Source organism: Cheilinus undulatus, linkage group 2 (assembly GCF_018320785.1).
Source record: "Cheilinus undulatus linkage group 2, ASM1832078v1, whole genome shotgun sequence".
NCBI classification, from domain to species: domain Eukaryota; kingdom Metazoa; phylum Chordata; class Actinopteri; order Labriformes; family Labridae; genus Cheilinus; species Cheilinus undulatus.
In genome coordinates, this window is record NC_054866.1 from 16,812,461 (window position 1) to 16,828,060 (window position 15,600).

General features: G+C 39.5%; 1 protein-coding gene across 1 annotated transcript in view; it reads right to left on the bottom strand.

Moving 5' to 3' along the window:
* Nucleotides 1-13,446, bottom strand: part of LOC121520048 (myelin protein zero-like protein 2) — a 44,576-nt gene extending 31,130 nt beyond the window's left edge. The window contains exon 1 of the mRNA XM_041803281.1: nucleotides 13,181-13,446. Coding sequence (XP_041659215.1) covers nucleotides 13,181-13,235 — 55 coding nt within the window. The 5' untranslated portion in view covers nucleotides 13,236-13,446. The remainder of the gene's footprint in view (nucleotides 1-13,180) is intronic.
* Between the last annotated feature and the right edge of the window lie 2,154 nt (nucleotides 13,447-15,600).

Here is a 15,600-nt window from a genome sequence, read left to right on the forward strand (position 1 = left end):
CAGTGATGATTTACTATGTAGGAGGTCTGTGCATTGTGTATGTATTTTGAAGTAGATGGTATGCTTTGCACGGTTTTCCAGCTGTTTGGGTTGATCTGCTCCACGTGGATTGATGCAGTTTGGCAGAGTGATGACTATAAAGTAGATTTGGCACATATCTCCAGTGAAGCGGCGAGCCAGTATAACTGCTCCTATTGACAAGAGAGTGAGTGGTTTGCTCCACAGTTCGCCTTTCAGGATTATTGCAGCACAGTTGATGTTTGTGTACATTGGAGGTGAACCTCCGGACATACAGTTATCCTTCACCAGCCCATTATGAAGTCTAGGGTTGGAACGATATTGCTTTGATAACCAATATTTGGAACTAATATGCATTTTTTTATGATATTCAAAATGTACTTTATGTGGTAAAAATAAATTAGCATGACCAAAAAAATGACAGAAATTAAAAACACTTAGCTCTTGCTCCATCAGCATGAGCTAAACAGTAGCAGCAGGAAAACACCCAGGCTTAAGTGTTGATTGGCTGGTACTCATGACACCTAGACAATTAGATTGTATGCAGGACACTTTGTAAGCCTGGGGAGAGTGAAAATCAAGCCAGAGCGAGTGACAATAATTGGCCTCAATAATCAGCCAGGACGAAAAACTGTCTACCCCTAATAAAGTCAGTCCTGTACCTCATTATAAATAACTCTTGTCCTTCCAAAATGTAAAAAAAACAACCACTTAAAAAAATACCTTGCAAGATGTGTGCTGATTAAGACATGAGCTATTTAGAGCAAGTTTGTTAGTTCAACAAGACAATAACCATACATATTACTGCCAAAAATTCATTTTTCAGCCTGTTTTTTAATGTGTTTTTGACTTTGGGACTTTGCACCCAACCTCTAGTGAACACTCGAGGAACTGAAGGTTTTTTTCCCCTCCCACACTGACTTCATCATTCAACACCAAAAGTGGTTTAAATAAGCCAATGATCCAAACAATCCCATCAACTTTTTGGCAACAACAGAGATATGAGTAGGAGCCAGGTTTAATCACCTACTACCAGAGTCCGACCTCACTTATGGTTTTTTTTTTTTTTTTTTTCCCAAACGAAGCCTTCCTAGTAGACTGAAGGCTCTAAAAAGGGGCAGATTTATGAGCATGTTTTTTTCTTGAAATGACATGTGCAGCTATCACATAGAGGTGTAATATTGGAGTAGCACATGCCTTTGGTCATGTAAAGTATGAAAAGTAAACACATGCACATTTCAGAGTCTAACTGGTACTACCGGTCTTACACGTCTCATCCAAAAAAGAATGCTTAGTCTTTTCTCCTTTTGTATAATTCTAACATTTCCCTTCAAACAGAGTAGAACTTCCCTTAGATATTCAATTCTGCAGGTGGCACTGTTTTCTCTCTTCCATGCTGGCTTTCTCTGCTCATGTCTGTTCATCCAAATAAAGCTGAGGTGTGATATATGGACCTGAGAGACGTACCAGACACTGGTTGTTTGGAACAGAAAATCTGAAAGCTTTACTTGATAAATGGAAATTCATACTTTGTTTTGATGCACAAAAACACCTGATATTGCAACTCTGCATACCTGTTTACATTCTTATTCATCATTTAACCCAATAGGTGTATGACCTGTGAGGTTTAAATATACTCCAAAGGTCAGTCCAAACACAGACCAATCATCAATCTCTGTTTCTAACTCCCTCTTCCTCTCCCTCCTGCTTCCTCCAGACCAATTGTAATTCATCAGGCGCTGGTGTCCAGGGGAAACGTGTAGTGGGTGAGCGAGGATAAGAGTTTAATCCATCAAACCTCTTTCACTCCCACCTCGCAGCTGACTCAACAACTTTGCCACAGGATTACAAACCTCTGAAGGGGGTGAGGGGTGGGGGGTGGGGGGGGGGGTCCACTGCGTTATGTTTCATCTCTGCACCCCCACAGGCTTCTGTTGGCATGATGCTCCAACTCTCAAAAGACAGCCTTAGTTCCATTTATTTACTACGAGCATTGATTAGTTGTGATTTCAGTGTCCAGCACTATGAGTCAGAGTGAATCCTGTCCCACTGTGACTTCCACCCCTGCACCTTAGTGAGATGAATAAGTTAGAAACTGACCACACATTGGCGCAGGGATCAGGAACCACACAGTGGAGGAGGTATTGACATCTGCTCTTTGCATTCCTCCCTAAATGATCACACATCTCTTTATATGAATACAAGTCTGAAAAAAAACAAACTTAACTTTTCAAAAGCACTACGAGTAACTAAGCCCTTTTATTCAGCTGAAAACCTACGTAGATGAGTATTTTTAATTAATTCAGGTCAGGATCTCGGCATTTGAAAACAAAGTATTTAGATTGTTTTAAAAATGTGCATTGCTACTGCCTTCTATGGGTTGAAATCAGGCTACTGCAGATAAATTTCCTAGGCAGGCGACATATTTGGTGCCAGCCCTTATCACCAAACCCTTTTAAAAACCACCTCACCAAACTGGTGGTCAAGTGGATTAAGAGACTTGCTCTGGTTGATTGTAACTGTTACTTTAATGATGTAGTAATCGATTTGTACAAGAATGGGACTATTTAAAAAAGAAAAAAAGTTGAACTCTTAACATTCATATCCTCCAGGGCGCATCGTCTACCATTCAGAGACATCCACAATCCTCTCCTGCCCCACCATGTTTTCAGTAACAGCTGTTTCAGCGATCGCTGCCGCACTAACAGTTCAAACTGACACAACTCTGGACTGCTGCGGTCATGGTCTACAGCAGTGATCATCAACTGGTGGCCTGAGGGCCATATCATATGAGGCCCACATCTTCCCCTTTTGCCTCTCAGAACATTATTCAATTCAGAAATATGCAGAGGAAAAATATTTTGATGTGTATCTGGTATCCTTTTTTAATCCATACAGCTACTTTAAAAAACCTGAAACAAATGAGATTGAAAATAAAAATGTCTGAAGTCCTGTCAACCATTACTGGCAAACATGATGCATGATGGCTGGTGCTAGCTCACATAACATTAATTCCAGACTCAATCTAGTCCTGGCAGCGCTCTCAGTTTTACAAGCCTGGACGTAGCCACCTTACCTCTCTAACTAAGGCTTTCTTTGCGTACTCGACCCCTTGGGCCCTCAGTGGCTGTCTGCTCTGAAACAGCAAGTTTCTTTTTTTTAATTAGCTACGCATCTAAACCCAGGCTTTGGCTCTCTGCCACCTGCTGGCTGGTAGTGTTGTCTTGTGTTTTATTACAGTAGGGAGGTCAAGTTTTATGGGTGCAACCCCTCGTGTGGCTATAATGTGTATTGCAGACATCTTTATCTCACTAAATACTGCAGCTAAGAAAAGCTGAAAACTCATTTAGCGACCAGAAAAAAAATCTCCCACGACTGGACATTGCAGGTTTCAACCCAAACTTTGGGAATGAGTGCTCTGGAGGAGGGAAAATCTTCAAACTGCATTTTTGTCACACCAAGTGTCAGTGCTGCTCCTTGAGTCATCATTCATGTCTAAATAACCCAGTTAAACTTGCTAATCAGCTTATCTGTGCATTTGTGTGTCCCATAGGCTCTATGAAGATGTGACTGATGGTCAGAGAGCCCTGTCCATGTCGATACATTTATGTCCTAAAGGTTTGTTTTAGAACAGCGGTTCTCAACTGGTGGGTCGGGACCCAAAAGTGCTTTTTACAAAAAATACTATTATTAAGTCCTATTATTAAAGTACTATTATACTATTACTATTATATTATTATAAAGTACTATTATTATCTTTATTATTATTATTATTATTATTATTATCTATAAATTAAAATTTAAAATACTGCCATTTACTTGCATTTTTGTTTGTGATAAATTAGTACAAGTATGGTGTTTAAATAAAGAAATGTTAAACAAACTATAGTTTTTAAACTTATTTGTGGTTTGTAAATCAGTGTCTAATTCACTGAACAATAATATTTATAAACTGTAAATGAGCCCAGAAGACAAACACATCAAGCACAAAATAACTTCTGCTGTAAAGTGAATAATCAGCTGTGCTGTTACCCTGAAGTAGCTGAAGGTGCTGACTGATGTCCAGTGGTCTCTCGTCAGTGTAAGAAATGTAGCCCAGGCCAGCTGCTCCAATTTAGTTGCCTTTTTAGCTGTCACACAGTTCAAAGATTCTTGTGACAGTAGTTCTCGTAGGTGTTCTGTGGTACGGGTCATCAGGGGCAACTGGATGATGACTTGAAGCCCCTTGTCGTCAACGATGTTGTTGGTCTGCAGTCTCTGGCGACCCGTTAGCGATCACATTAGTTAGCTTAGATGTTGTCGCTTTGGGGACAAATCCAGGTCTGCTGGACTGCACCGGTGCTTGACGTTATTGCTTGATCCTGTGTTGTTGTTAGCATCTTTGCTAACATTAGCAACATTAGCTGTCATGGCTTGATCCTGTGTTGTTGTTAGCATCTTTGCTGACATAAGCAATGATGCGTTTTGCCCAGAGGTGGTGCTTCAGACTAGGTGTGGTTCGGTGTAAAGACAGTTCATCACCGAAGTATGTACACACAACTTTTGTTTCATCCAGACTCCCATTAGGCAGCTTTTTAAATCAAAATTTGCCATGAAGCAGACCTGGGTCTGTCTCGTCACTCATCACTGCTGGCTGCGTTTGATCTGCCTTTAACCTTTTCACCCCAGGGATGTTAACGTCTGCGCAAGACTACGGGAGGAAGTTATGGTCAAACTTAGTCATATGATCAAATTGCATTATTATTTTTTTTAATGCATTAAGCTTTCCGGATTTATCACGAGCATTAACACGTGATTATTAACAAGCCTAATTTAAATTCTGTGTCGAGAGAAGGAGCTGTGATTGGCTAGGGAACTTAGGGGGCGATAATTACAATCAGCTTGCCATCAGCTGAGTACGGCAGGGCTATGACTACCGTGTCCTGCATGGACTAACGCTTGGCTTCATTTTTCTCCTGCTGCCTGATGTCATCTGAAAAGAACCTACTATATAACTAAGGAAGATTTCTGAGTTTTCTGGGGAAGTCCTGACATTTTTTTGAGATTTTTTAGGCATACATGTGTGAAAAATGCTCTTCAGAATGTCTTTCCAATGTATAGCTGTACACATGCATGCATATGTAAGTGCAACACGAAAAGTGCTTTGCATTCTAAGTCACATGGGCCTCCCTAGAAATTATTTAGAGGCGGGGAGTGTATTTAAGTGCATTAGTGTAACTGAAACCCATCCCACCCACTAGTGCCAGCCCCTCTCTCTCTTCAACCTCCACCCTCATTCATTTAAATTGCTAAGTGCAGTGTCAGATAATGAGTGAGCAGAACCGGATAAGTAGCTGCCTCCACTTTTCTTTCAATGTAGAGTTCTCTTTTATTAGTCAGCTTTTTAAATAACAGTGAGCACAAACCAAAGTCAGATACTAAACAAGGAAAAGGAAACTTATGAGGAGTAAATTCAGGAATTTTGGAAGTTATGTCACTATTACTGCTCTGATTGGTCATAAATGTTTGACTCATGACAGCTGAAATGTTCCTGTGCTCCCTGCAGAAGGGCAGATTAAGAAAAACTACAGATTTTCCATGGAAACAGCTAATTCATTCCACATGCTGTAAACCTGGAAGAGATGTTGCTTTAGCTGGAAGATCTTTTGTTTGTCGTAACTCTAAACAGTTTCCAAAAGAAGCAACCAGCCAACAAGCTATGTAAGAATGTGACTGCACAAACAGAAAACCCATGCTCACAAATATGCTGTATTTGCAGTCGCGCAGATTTAGGAGTACAACGACCATGTGTGTGCGCAAACGCAAACACTTTCAATTCAACGAGGAATGTATTTCAAAAAACTGTTTACACTTGGAGTGGAAGATTTAAACACTACACAGGGAGTGCCTTGCCTTCCCCATCAAACACTTCACAGATGCACCCTAAGCTTGCAGTGTTTGGGATTGGTGTGTTTATGCATATTAGCGCGTCATTGTCGCTGACTTCACACACCTCCAGGCAATCCCAAAGAACCCAACACAAAGGCCAGACACTCTCTGAGGTGTGTCAACACAGCACAGCATGTCAAAACCGCAGCAGTGCTTTGTTATATTGACCCATTATTGTGGTGAGATGGAAAATGGCGTGGCACAGAGGTAATTGCTACATGCCAGTAACAAAAACAAGAGGCTGATCATCTTGTGTAAATCTGACGAAGTTAAAGAGAAGCCTGAACAACCAGTGTAAGCTGCTGTGCTGTGTGAGTGCTAAACCTGTAAGTCAGGACAGGTTGGCACACGTCAGCCTGGGAACATTTCAGACTTCTGGTTAAAGAAGAAAATGACAGAGGAAAACAAGAGGAAGTGAAGTAAGGCCCAAAACAAAACAAGACAGATTTATCAGAAGAACCAGGATATTAGAAGTTAAATGAGGATTTTCAGCCAGCTGTCTACTTTTTGTCTGGTAAATCAGGAGAATTAAAGGAGATCCAATCCAAGTTTGTCGAACTGAGCTGGTGTTTGTTGTCAGCATGTTTCCTTATGACCTGCTCTGTGATGGCATGCGACAAAGATGTAAAATAAATCCTAACTCAGTGGTTCTCAGCTGGTGGGTAGGGACCCAAAAGTGGGTTGTGAACCCTTTCTGTGGGTCACTTATATGTTCCAAAAAGCAAAAATTGTGCCAAAACATTCATGGAAATCTTTTAAAACACATTGATCCTGTTGAAATGTCCCTGTCTCTTTAAACGTTCTACTGTAGGAGATCAAAAATTTACTATTTTTCATTAGGTGCATCTAGTTGGTTCAAAAATATTAGAAATTTTTCAGTGAGGAGTGGGTTGAGGGTCCTTATGCTTTACCAGTTGAGATCCACTGTCCTAATGTATGTTTATTCCCAACATTATATTTCCCAGCATACCATTGAGAAATATGTAACAGAAAAAAGAGAATAAACATTTTAATTAAAGCTCAAGTGAAGAACTTTTAGGTTGTCAAGTTTGGCGCCCCCTGTGGACAAAGCAGGGCTTCTTTTTCTCGCTACTAATTTTGATTTTGTATTTTTTTTTTAAATTTAATTCTGAGAAAAATCCTCCTGCTTTTTGCTTGATTTTTAAGATTTATTTTGGGTCTTTTTTTTGCCTTTATTGGAGAGAGCCAGGACAGTGGACGGAGCCAGATTTGGGGATGAGAGAGTGGGGAATGACATGCGGTTAAACAGCCACAGGCCAGACTTGAGCCTGGGCCACCCATGTACATGGGGCATGCCTTGACTACCAGGCCATCTGCACCCCAATCCTGCTTTCTTTTCAAAGTCAGATTAATCACTTCTCTGGAACCTTTGCAGAAGATTCTATTTTTCAACATTTTTACAGGCTATGTGTAGAAACAATAACATGTGAGTTATAGGTTTATCTTATTTGCATTAGATAATGGATTGGCCAAAATCCATCTTGCAAAGCTCCAATCTACAATGTTTGTGCCAGACCCAAAAATGGTTCTGGCCAATCAGCGTCAATTAAGGAGAACAGAGCAGCAGGATTTAGTTGTAGTGGAAGTCGGTAGCAATGGCTGCCACCAGTGTAGCAATTAGCCCAAGTGTAGTATAGCGGCTGTGTTATCAGAACTTGACCACATCTTTTTATGAAATGAAGAACAAAGTGACACAATGAAAGCTTTTCATTATAAAAAGATGTTTTCACTCTTCTCCCGACCTGCATGAGTTTGCGATATTATGGGTGGGGTTAAGTTGTATTGTAAGTCAGTATCTACAATGGCCGCTACCACTGTAGCAATTAGCTTGGATGTAGCTATAGAAAAGTGACAGTTTAATCGGACCTTGACCATATTTCTATTTTAAAACAAAAGCTAAGAGTCGCATCAAAAGCTTCTTTTGGCAGAGAAGATGTTTTCACATGTCTCCCGATGGATTTCAGTATGAGTTGTAGCCACCGACAACCTCTGCCATTTAACTACTATGGCTTAGCTTGGTACCAGAGTGTGTCTACTACCTTATTTTTTCCCGTCATTCTGATTGGTCCTTAGTGAATGTGACAGACAAAACATTCCAAAAACTCCTTCCGAGACTTTTTGAAAAGTCCTGCCCTTTCCAAACGCTTTATATGGCAGGTTTCCAACATGAATGTGAAATATGGGGTATATGAACTTTGAAGATGTCATGTGACTTTTATCCCATTTTGAATTTTTGTTTCCAAGCACCTGGTTGTGATGTGGAACTACCTCAAGAGGGTGCTGTGGAAAATCTGAAAGCTTACTGCCAATTACAATCAAATGAAAGAGAAGAAAACATCAGCGTCAGGTTAAACAGCTGGTGCATTACTGACTGTATAGATGTAAAATATATCTTAACATTTCTTAACTTAACAAAACAGTTATTTTTATCTAGTATTGCTAAGTAAAAGCTCAATTAAAGAATCCATTCTAGAAAAAGATTTTTTTCTTCAGTTGAAACTAGCGTAATACTGTAACTGTTAGCCTGTCAAAGGCAATTTTCACTATATGTTAGCATGAAGCTAATAAACTAATACTCAACCAAGGCCTTATTTATAGTGCCATTTAAAGGTACAGTGTGAACAAATTTGGAAAAAAAGGAAAGAAAATACTTGTCAGTATGTTTAAATAAGTGTTTAGTCACCTGAATATATAAAAAAGTTTTGTTTTTATTTTTTAACTTAGAATGAGTCTTTTCCCTATTTAAGGCACCACGTTTACCACCAGATTTTAGCATTGCAATTTAGAAACTGACTGTTAGCTGTTGCTGATATTCCCAGTTTTACACACTGTACCTTTAAAGCCATGATGTTTACGCCTCTGTGGCATATCGCCTTCACTATGAATGTTGCAAAGGCTTATGGGGAGCGAGGTGATCTCCCTCAGTGCCGTCTTTGGAGGTAGTGACAGAGGTGTAAAAGAGGTGAAAATGGGATCAGGGGAGTCAGCGGGGAAGCGTAGCGCTGTGTGTGCATGTGGAGCTCCAGCTGTGTCAAACTGCTCGCTTCCCTGCAAAGCTGAAACACTGTGAACTGACAGAGGGGGACACACAATATCATGCCATGCAGTATCAGTATGAATGCAACAAGCTGTCGTGGAAAACTTGGTGCTCCGTGTTTATTTGTACATGTAGTGACAAGTGTGTGTGGGTGGAGGGGATCAATTCCAATTTTATTTGAGGAACTGCCAATGACTTTCAAATGATAGCTTTACTTTATATGCCCTTATCTCATCTTACTAACCCTGCTTTAACAACCCTGAGTTTCCAGTAATGATGAGTTAATATCCACGATCTCAAGGAAATTACTGAAAAAAACATTGTTAACTTAAGATAACAAAATAAGTCAATATCTCCACAAATCAAGTGGAAATTAAATATTTACACAGGAAAACAGAGTCAGATAAAAACGTATGGATGCATGTCCATGTGTTTCAGTATTATGCTGTAGCTCAACTGTATGACACCTACCCTTAGACATTACAATGACATTATGGAAATAATCAATATTTATTCTAATTTGCTCATTTGCTTTCATAGCTTGTAAAGATGCATCCGTATTTATTTCAGTCTGTTTCATATCTGTCTAAATATTAGTGACAGGAGCTTTGAATCAGGATTTTAAGAGGGATGTCTGGTAAATTGTGGCTCCCGTTTATGGATCAAATATCCTTTTTCATAGCTGCTCAAAATAATACAACAATGTCCTTTTATTTGACTTGAAGGAAAAATGGCAAATGCCCTAGTATACCAAACAACAGAGAGGCCTCAAAATCATTTATGTTCTCTGTATGTTGGTCTGATTAAAGTTCCTGAGAGGACATTTAAGTTGTGTTGATTTTAGCACCTCCTGTGGTCAAAGATCTTGTGTTTCATGATTTGTCCTGTTTGTTTACAGTAAGTAGTGTTTTTAATCAAAAAATCTCCTCAAGCTTTAATTTAAAAGTTTCAAGTATCATTTATTGAAAACCTATGATGTGAAAATAGTAAAATTAACTGTTTCTACTGTGTACTGTCATCACCTATTCTACCATTAATCCCCCAGCAGTTGTTTGAACCAAATATCAAAGGTATATGTTATTGATTATGGTCTTATTTGCCTTTGCAGATCATAAAAGGACGGCATTTTAACAAGCAGAAAAACTGTCCACAGGTGCTCATGACTGGATTAACTTGATGCACTTACATAAAATATTAACAAAAGGAGGTCCAACTTTTGAGACATTTGTCAAAGAGTGAATCTTACAGGAAATATATGATGCATAATGTAAATAATGTATGTTGCTCAAACGTAAACTAAATACAACAAATGTTTAGTTCTTAGAAATTAAATCTCTCCTCATTCAAAGCCTGTTACAGTGCATGTCATTAACAGTGGTGCACAATTAATCAACATTTTATTTAGTTTACCGTTGAATTGTTAACAAAGATGCTAACTCTGATAGCAGTTAATTAGATAAATATTTCAATACAGTCTTTGAAATAACCAGTTTTATTTAAAAAGAAAACTATTTTTGTAGATTTGAATTCTTAAGAAGCTATAATGAATTGACAAATCTTTATTGAAAACCCACAAATAAAATATTTTTGTTAAATATATTTCCACTGTAGCCACGCTCTCAAAGTTCATAACTTCATGTAGTCAAGCAGCATTTCACAATGAAAGTGCCTGCAGCAGAGCCAGGTAGTTTTGCTCGTTATGCAATAAGCCAGTGGTTTTCACACTTAATTTGCTCAAGGTGCACCTAAGATCAAGCCACAATCTCAAGGCACACCATATCCATATCCATGCAAAAATAGCCTTTTTAACTCGTGTTAACAGTTCCTTTAGTTGCTGTGTAGTTGTAGTAATAACGCTATACAGATTCTCACAGCACACCTGAGCTAAATGCACACTGGTGTGCCTTACCGCACCATTTGAGAACCACTACAATAAGCTCTCTACAGCAGGAAATATGCGGTGATCCATCTAACCATGTAAGGGCAGGGTTTTGATTCTCTTTTTGTCTCAGGTAAACAAATAGACTCTAAGTTAACCATGTACGTCTTGTTTGTAGCAGCAGCTCCCCAAATGCAAGTCAGCAGCACAATGGTGCCTCTTAGTAGCGTGACATTTTCAGATCTTTCACGGACTTTCTTTCTCTCCCCTATGAAGGAGTTATTTCAATACAAGTGAGTTCAAGAAATGAATTAACAGAAATGATTTCATAATCATATTTTAAATTAATGTCCACCAAAATGATAAAAAATGAATTTTCTAATTAATCATCCATGACTGATGGATTAATGTCCATCTGTAGTTATTGCTCAGACCACATTGTCTGCTTTTAGTCCCTCATCTGTTGTTGTTGACTCTACTGTGCCTCCACTATCATTAGATTTAAAACACAGAAGTTCTTATAAATCCTGTTGTAACATCTACTGGCAGATCTCCACAAAAATAAAAAAAAGAAACAAATCTGGTTTTGATCAAAACTGCTCTGGAGTGCAATTCCATTCTGGTGATGCAAAAATCAAAAACACAGCTCACTGCTCCCAGATGCATCTTGTCACAAATTACAATTTATAGTTTTTCTTTAAAACCTACTGCCAAGCACATTTTACAAACACACTGAGGAGTAGCGTGCTTATCTTTCCACCCGCTCTGCAACACTTTGCTGTAATTATGTTTGAAGCTGCAGAAAAAGTCAGATAAATCTGATCGGTACATAACTCTTAAAGACGGGCTCTTTGCAGCAAGTGTGAGAATGTCTTTGATCAGTGCTGTACATGTCAGACCAGTGTGGGGATGATGGGTAAATGTGTTAGCTATATGCTGTATTAATGCCATGGCTGATCTGTTTACCTAAAGTGGAATAATTTAGTGCCATAAAATGTCTCATAGAGGAGATATGACTCTCCTGGCTTTGTCACATCATGGTGTAGGGTTGTGCCAGCATAATAAAGCCAAAGGCAATGGAAATGATTACAGACATGAAAAGCTGCCGAGCTGTAATCAGTTCCAGCATGCCTGTTTTCATCTTCATCCAGTTATTTTATATCTATCCCTGTGCATGCGCACATATTTATCCATCCAGCTGCACTGTTTGTCTCCCTCTAACTGTGTTATTAGCTGACCTGCAGGCACATGCTCCTTGTAAACACAAGCAGCTTGCTACTGTTGTGAATCCCTACATGGTGCTTTGGCAGAAGATGGACATGTTCAATCAATATAATCCACTTAACTGGGATGGACACGGATTACTTGAAGGTTAAACAACCTGAATGAATTGTCATTGATGCACCAGTTTGTGATATTAAAACATGTTCCATTAGCTGTGCTATTATAGCATCTTAATGTGAGCAGCTGTAACAATAAAATGTGATCCATTATTAGTTTAAATTTCCATAAGTCTATCTGACATGTTAGTATCTCACTGACATATCCTGGATCGCTTTCCAACGGGAAGCAGGTGGACTTATCTGCGGCCAGTGGGCCACTTCACAGTCTCAGTGAGCGTAAGCAAGGACGCACATAAGAGAGCAGGAAATGAGCAAGGCAGCATGAAAACCAAAACACAATACAACAAGGGCTTGATGCCGGTAAACAGGCCTACTTAAGAGTCGTTATGCTGCCAGGGGTTGGCTGTTTTCTAGGCTTTACCGGAATTCTTCTGCGACCCTCTAATGCCACTGCTCCAACTTCTCCACTTCCCTATGACGCACGACGGGCGCTCAGAAAAAGAGGTTAGGGGTCCCTGTGGAGCTCTCTCTAATGGAAAGACAATCATAGCCTTCTCTTTTACTCTGAAACTCGATTGTCGGGAATGTCTCCAAAGGGTCATCCTGTTACGTCTAAATAAAGATCTCTCTTGGGATGTGGGGAAATATTTAAGAGACTCACTGATTGTACAAAGCTGAGCACATCTGGCTAGTTTATAATAAATATAGATAAATAGACTGTTCCAGCTGTTCAGTCATTGGAGAGTGTTTAATATAGCCTACCATGTCCTAGAATGAACCCATAACAAGAAAATCAGCGCGTTGTTAGTTGTCTCTAAGAAAAAAAACACAACAAATATAGATCGGATGTATCACACCAAACTGTATCATTCGTCTAATTGCAAAGTGTGGATCTATATCCAGTCGAAACTGACTGAAAACAGTCCATCCACTCACACCACACCGGGGTCTCACCTGAAGCTGCGAGTCCAAACAGGACGCCGAGGAAATAGAGCCCCTTTACGCACATTGGATGGACGGCAGTCTGTCCGATCACCAAAAGACAGAGCCGAAAACAAACCCTCCGACCGAGACTCCTCCGCTGACTCAATGTGTCGGGAAACTCCGCCGAAAAGTCTGTGAATCCCCTCTCGAGTAGGGCTAAAAACTTGGAGTTACGCGGAGCCCTCTCCTCCACCTTTTCTCTCCAAAGACGCGTCCCAACTCGCCGATGCCCTCATACATTTCACTTCAGCACCCTCCCACCACATTTTCGGGCGGAGTAACAAAGTCATTGACTCTCCTCACCGCCTGCTTATCTCTCCCCCCTCAAGTTGAACCTAAAGACGGCAAATATTTAATGGTCACCAAACCAGTTCGGCTACTGCGTAAAAACGAAGTTGCGCAATAAATATCCATGATGATCAGTGTAGACAGTGAATGCAGGTACTATCTTTAATCCGATCATGAGCTAATATGTCATCACACTTAAAAAAGACATGACACACATTTTCCAGCTGTTTTATTTCTCGTCATGTCTGTATGATCTGACATATGAACGCGTCATAATTAAGGATTATGTTTTGATTTATCAGATATCTCTTAACTGTCTAACCAAGGGATCAAAATTGAAACAAACACGTAAAATTTGAGCATACCCCAACATTTTAAAGATAAGTTATCTGTAGGTCAAAAAAGTTCATCAGAGATTCGAGACACTTAAATTATTACTTTCTGGAAATCTCATACAAATATAAGCTGCATTGGTCTAATATTGAAACCCACTGAACGTGTAAACTTCTCCATCCTTACTATCACTCATGACTTTCTTTGTCATAACTGTTAAAAAAAGAAGAAGTAGAAGACATGAGAGCAGCAGAAATCAGTAAACATTTCACTGTCTTCCTGTCTGGTTACTGGTTTCAACCACATGGGGGCAGAGCTGCACTTTGATGTGATTGTAGTCTGAAGTCTGTTTAACAGATCAGAGTTTGATGATCAGCTTCCAGCTCTTTGGCATATTAGTTTTTTTTTTATAACGGATGTCTCATAGAGAATCTTTGACTCTGGAATGGCAATGGACAAATATAAATGTTCAAATTGTCAACTACATTGTAAAATGTTCATTGTCAACCATAAACAGACTGCTACATACCTGCTACATACCTTGGAAACTGTGGCATACCTGTGCTGTGACTTGTACTGAAAAAATAACTTTAAACTATAGGATACAGCACGTGCATCCCAGGGGCCGCATGCAGGCAGAGTCAATTCTAAACATCAACACTGTATGAATATAGCTGCCATGAAGGATTTCAACCAAGGCTGCTATTACAACACCATAGCACCAGAAAGACCTAATGCATTTAATCAATCAATCAACCTTTATCTACGCTCGAGAAATCATTTAAATGATGGTGAGTAAAGGTAAAGAAATTCAGAGGGAGTACAAAATAAAAACAAAAAAAGATTCATTAAAGGGCATTAAAGTAATGAAATCAAACAATTTAAGCATGAAACATTAAACAATCTATGGAAATCTTTTAGAATGATTTAATCCCGTTCATCAAACATTGGGCCTGAATACAAGCACAGGAAACAAGACCACCACCCCACCCACCCACCCACACACACACACACACACAGAGCCAGAATTCAATTAGACCAGCCTGACATGCATCCAGACACCTACCAATATGGTAGCATCAGGCCAAAACCCCATATATCCAAATCATCACTTTTCGGGATTTTAAAAATGAAAAAAAAACACTTGTATTTTGGAAAAAAACTTATCACTGAATGGTCACAGTCAACATTTTTTTGTCACTTTTTAATGTTTTAGAGTTTGTAAAACCCACTGGCAGATGTAAAGGGTTGTTATCAATGTTATATGAAAAAATAAAATGGAGATAGGCGGTTATGGCTCGACGCAAGCAATTTGCTCCCTGTCTTTGTATCAATATTTACTAGAGTGACATTATACAAATCCTTTCACCAAATCTGTTTCTCCCTCTGGCAACCCAACGTTTACATGGGCAAAGCTAGCCTAGCTAAGCTAACTGGGCTAATTTTCTCAGCATGATATCACATTTGTTGTTCTATCTGAAGGACAGCCAGTCCATTTTGTCCTCTTCTTGGCACACAGGGACGAGTCCACAGTCATTTCTTCTTTGTTGTTTTCTTCTCTTCAGACCACAAGACTGTCTGCCTCACATAGAGAACTTCCGTTGTAGCTATAATTGACTCTCTTTTATCAAACGACCTGCAAACTCACACACAGTCATCGAGACAGTAGTGAAGCGAGCATAAAAAAGTGAAGTCTGAGTCGACTTTTAAACCAGGGGTTCCCAACCTTTTGGGGGCTAGGGACCCCTTACAGGGCAGACAATTTTCCA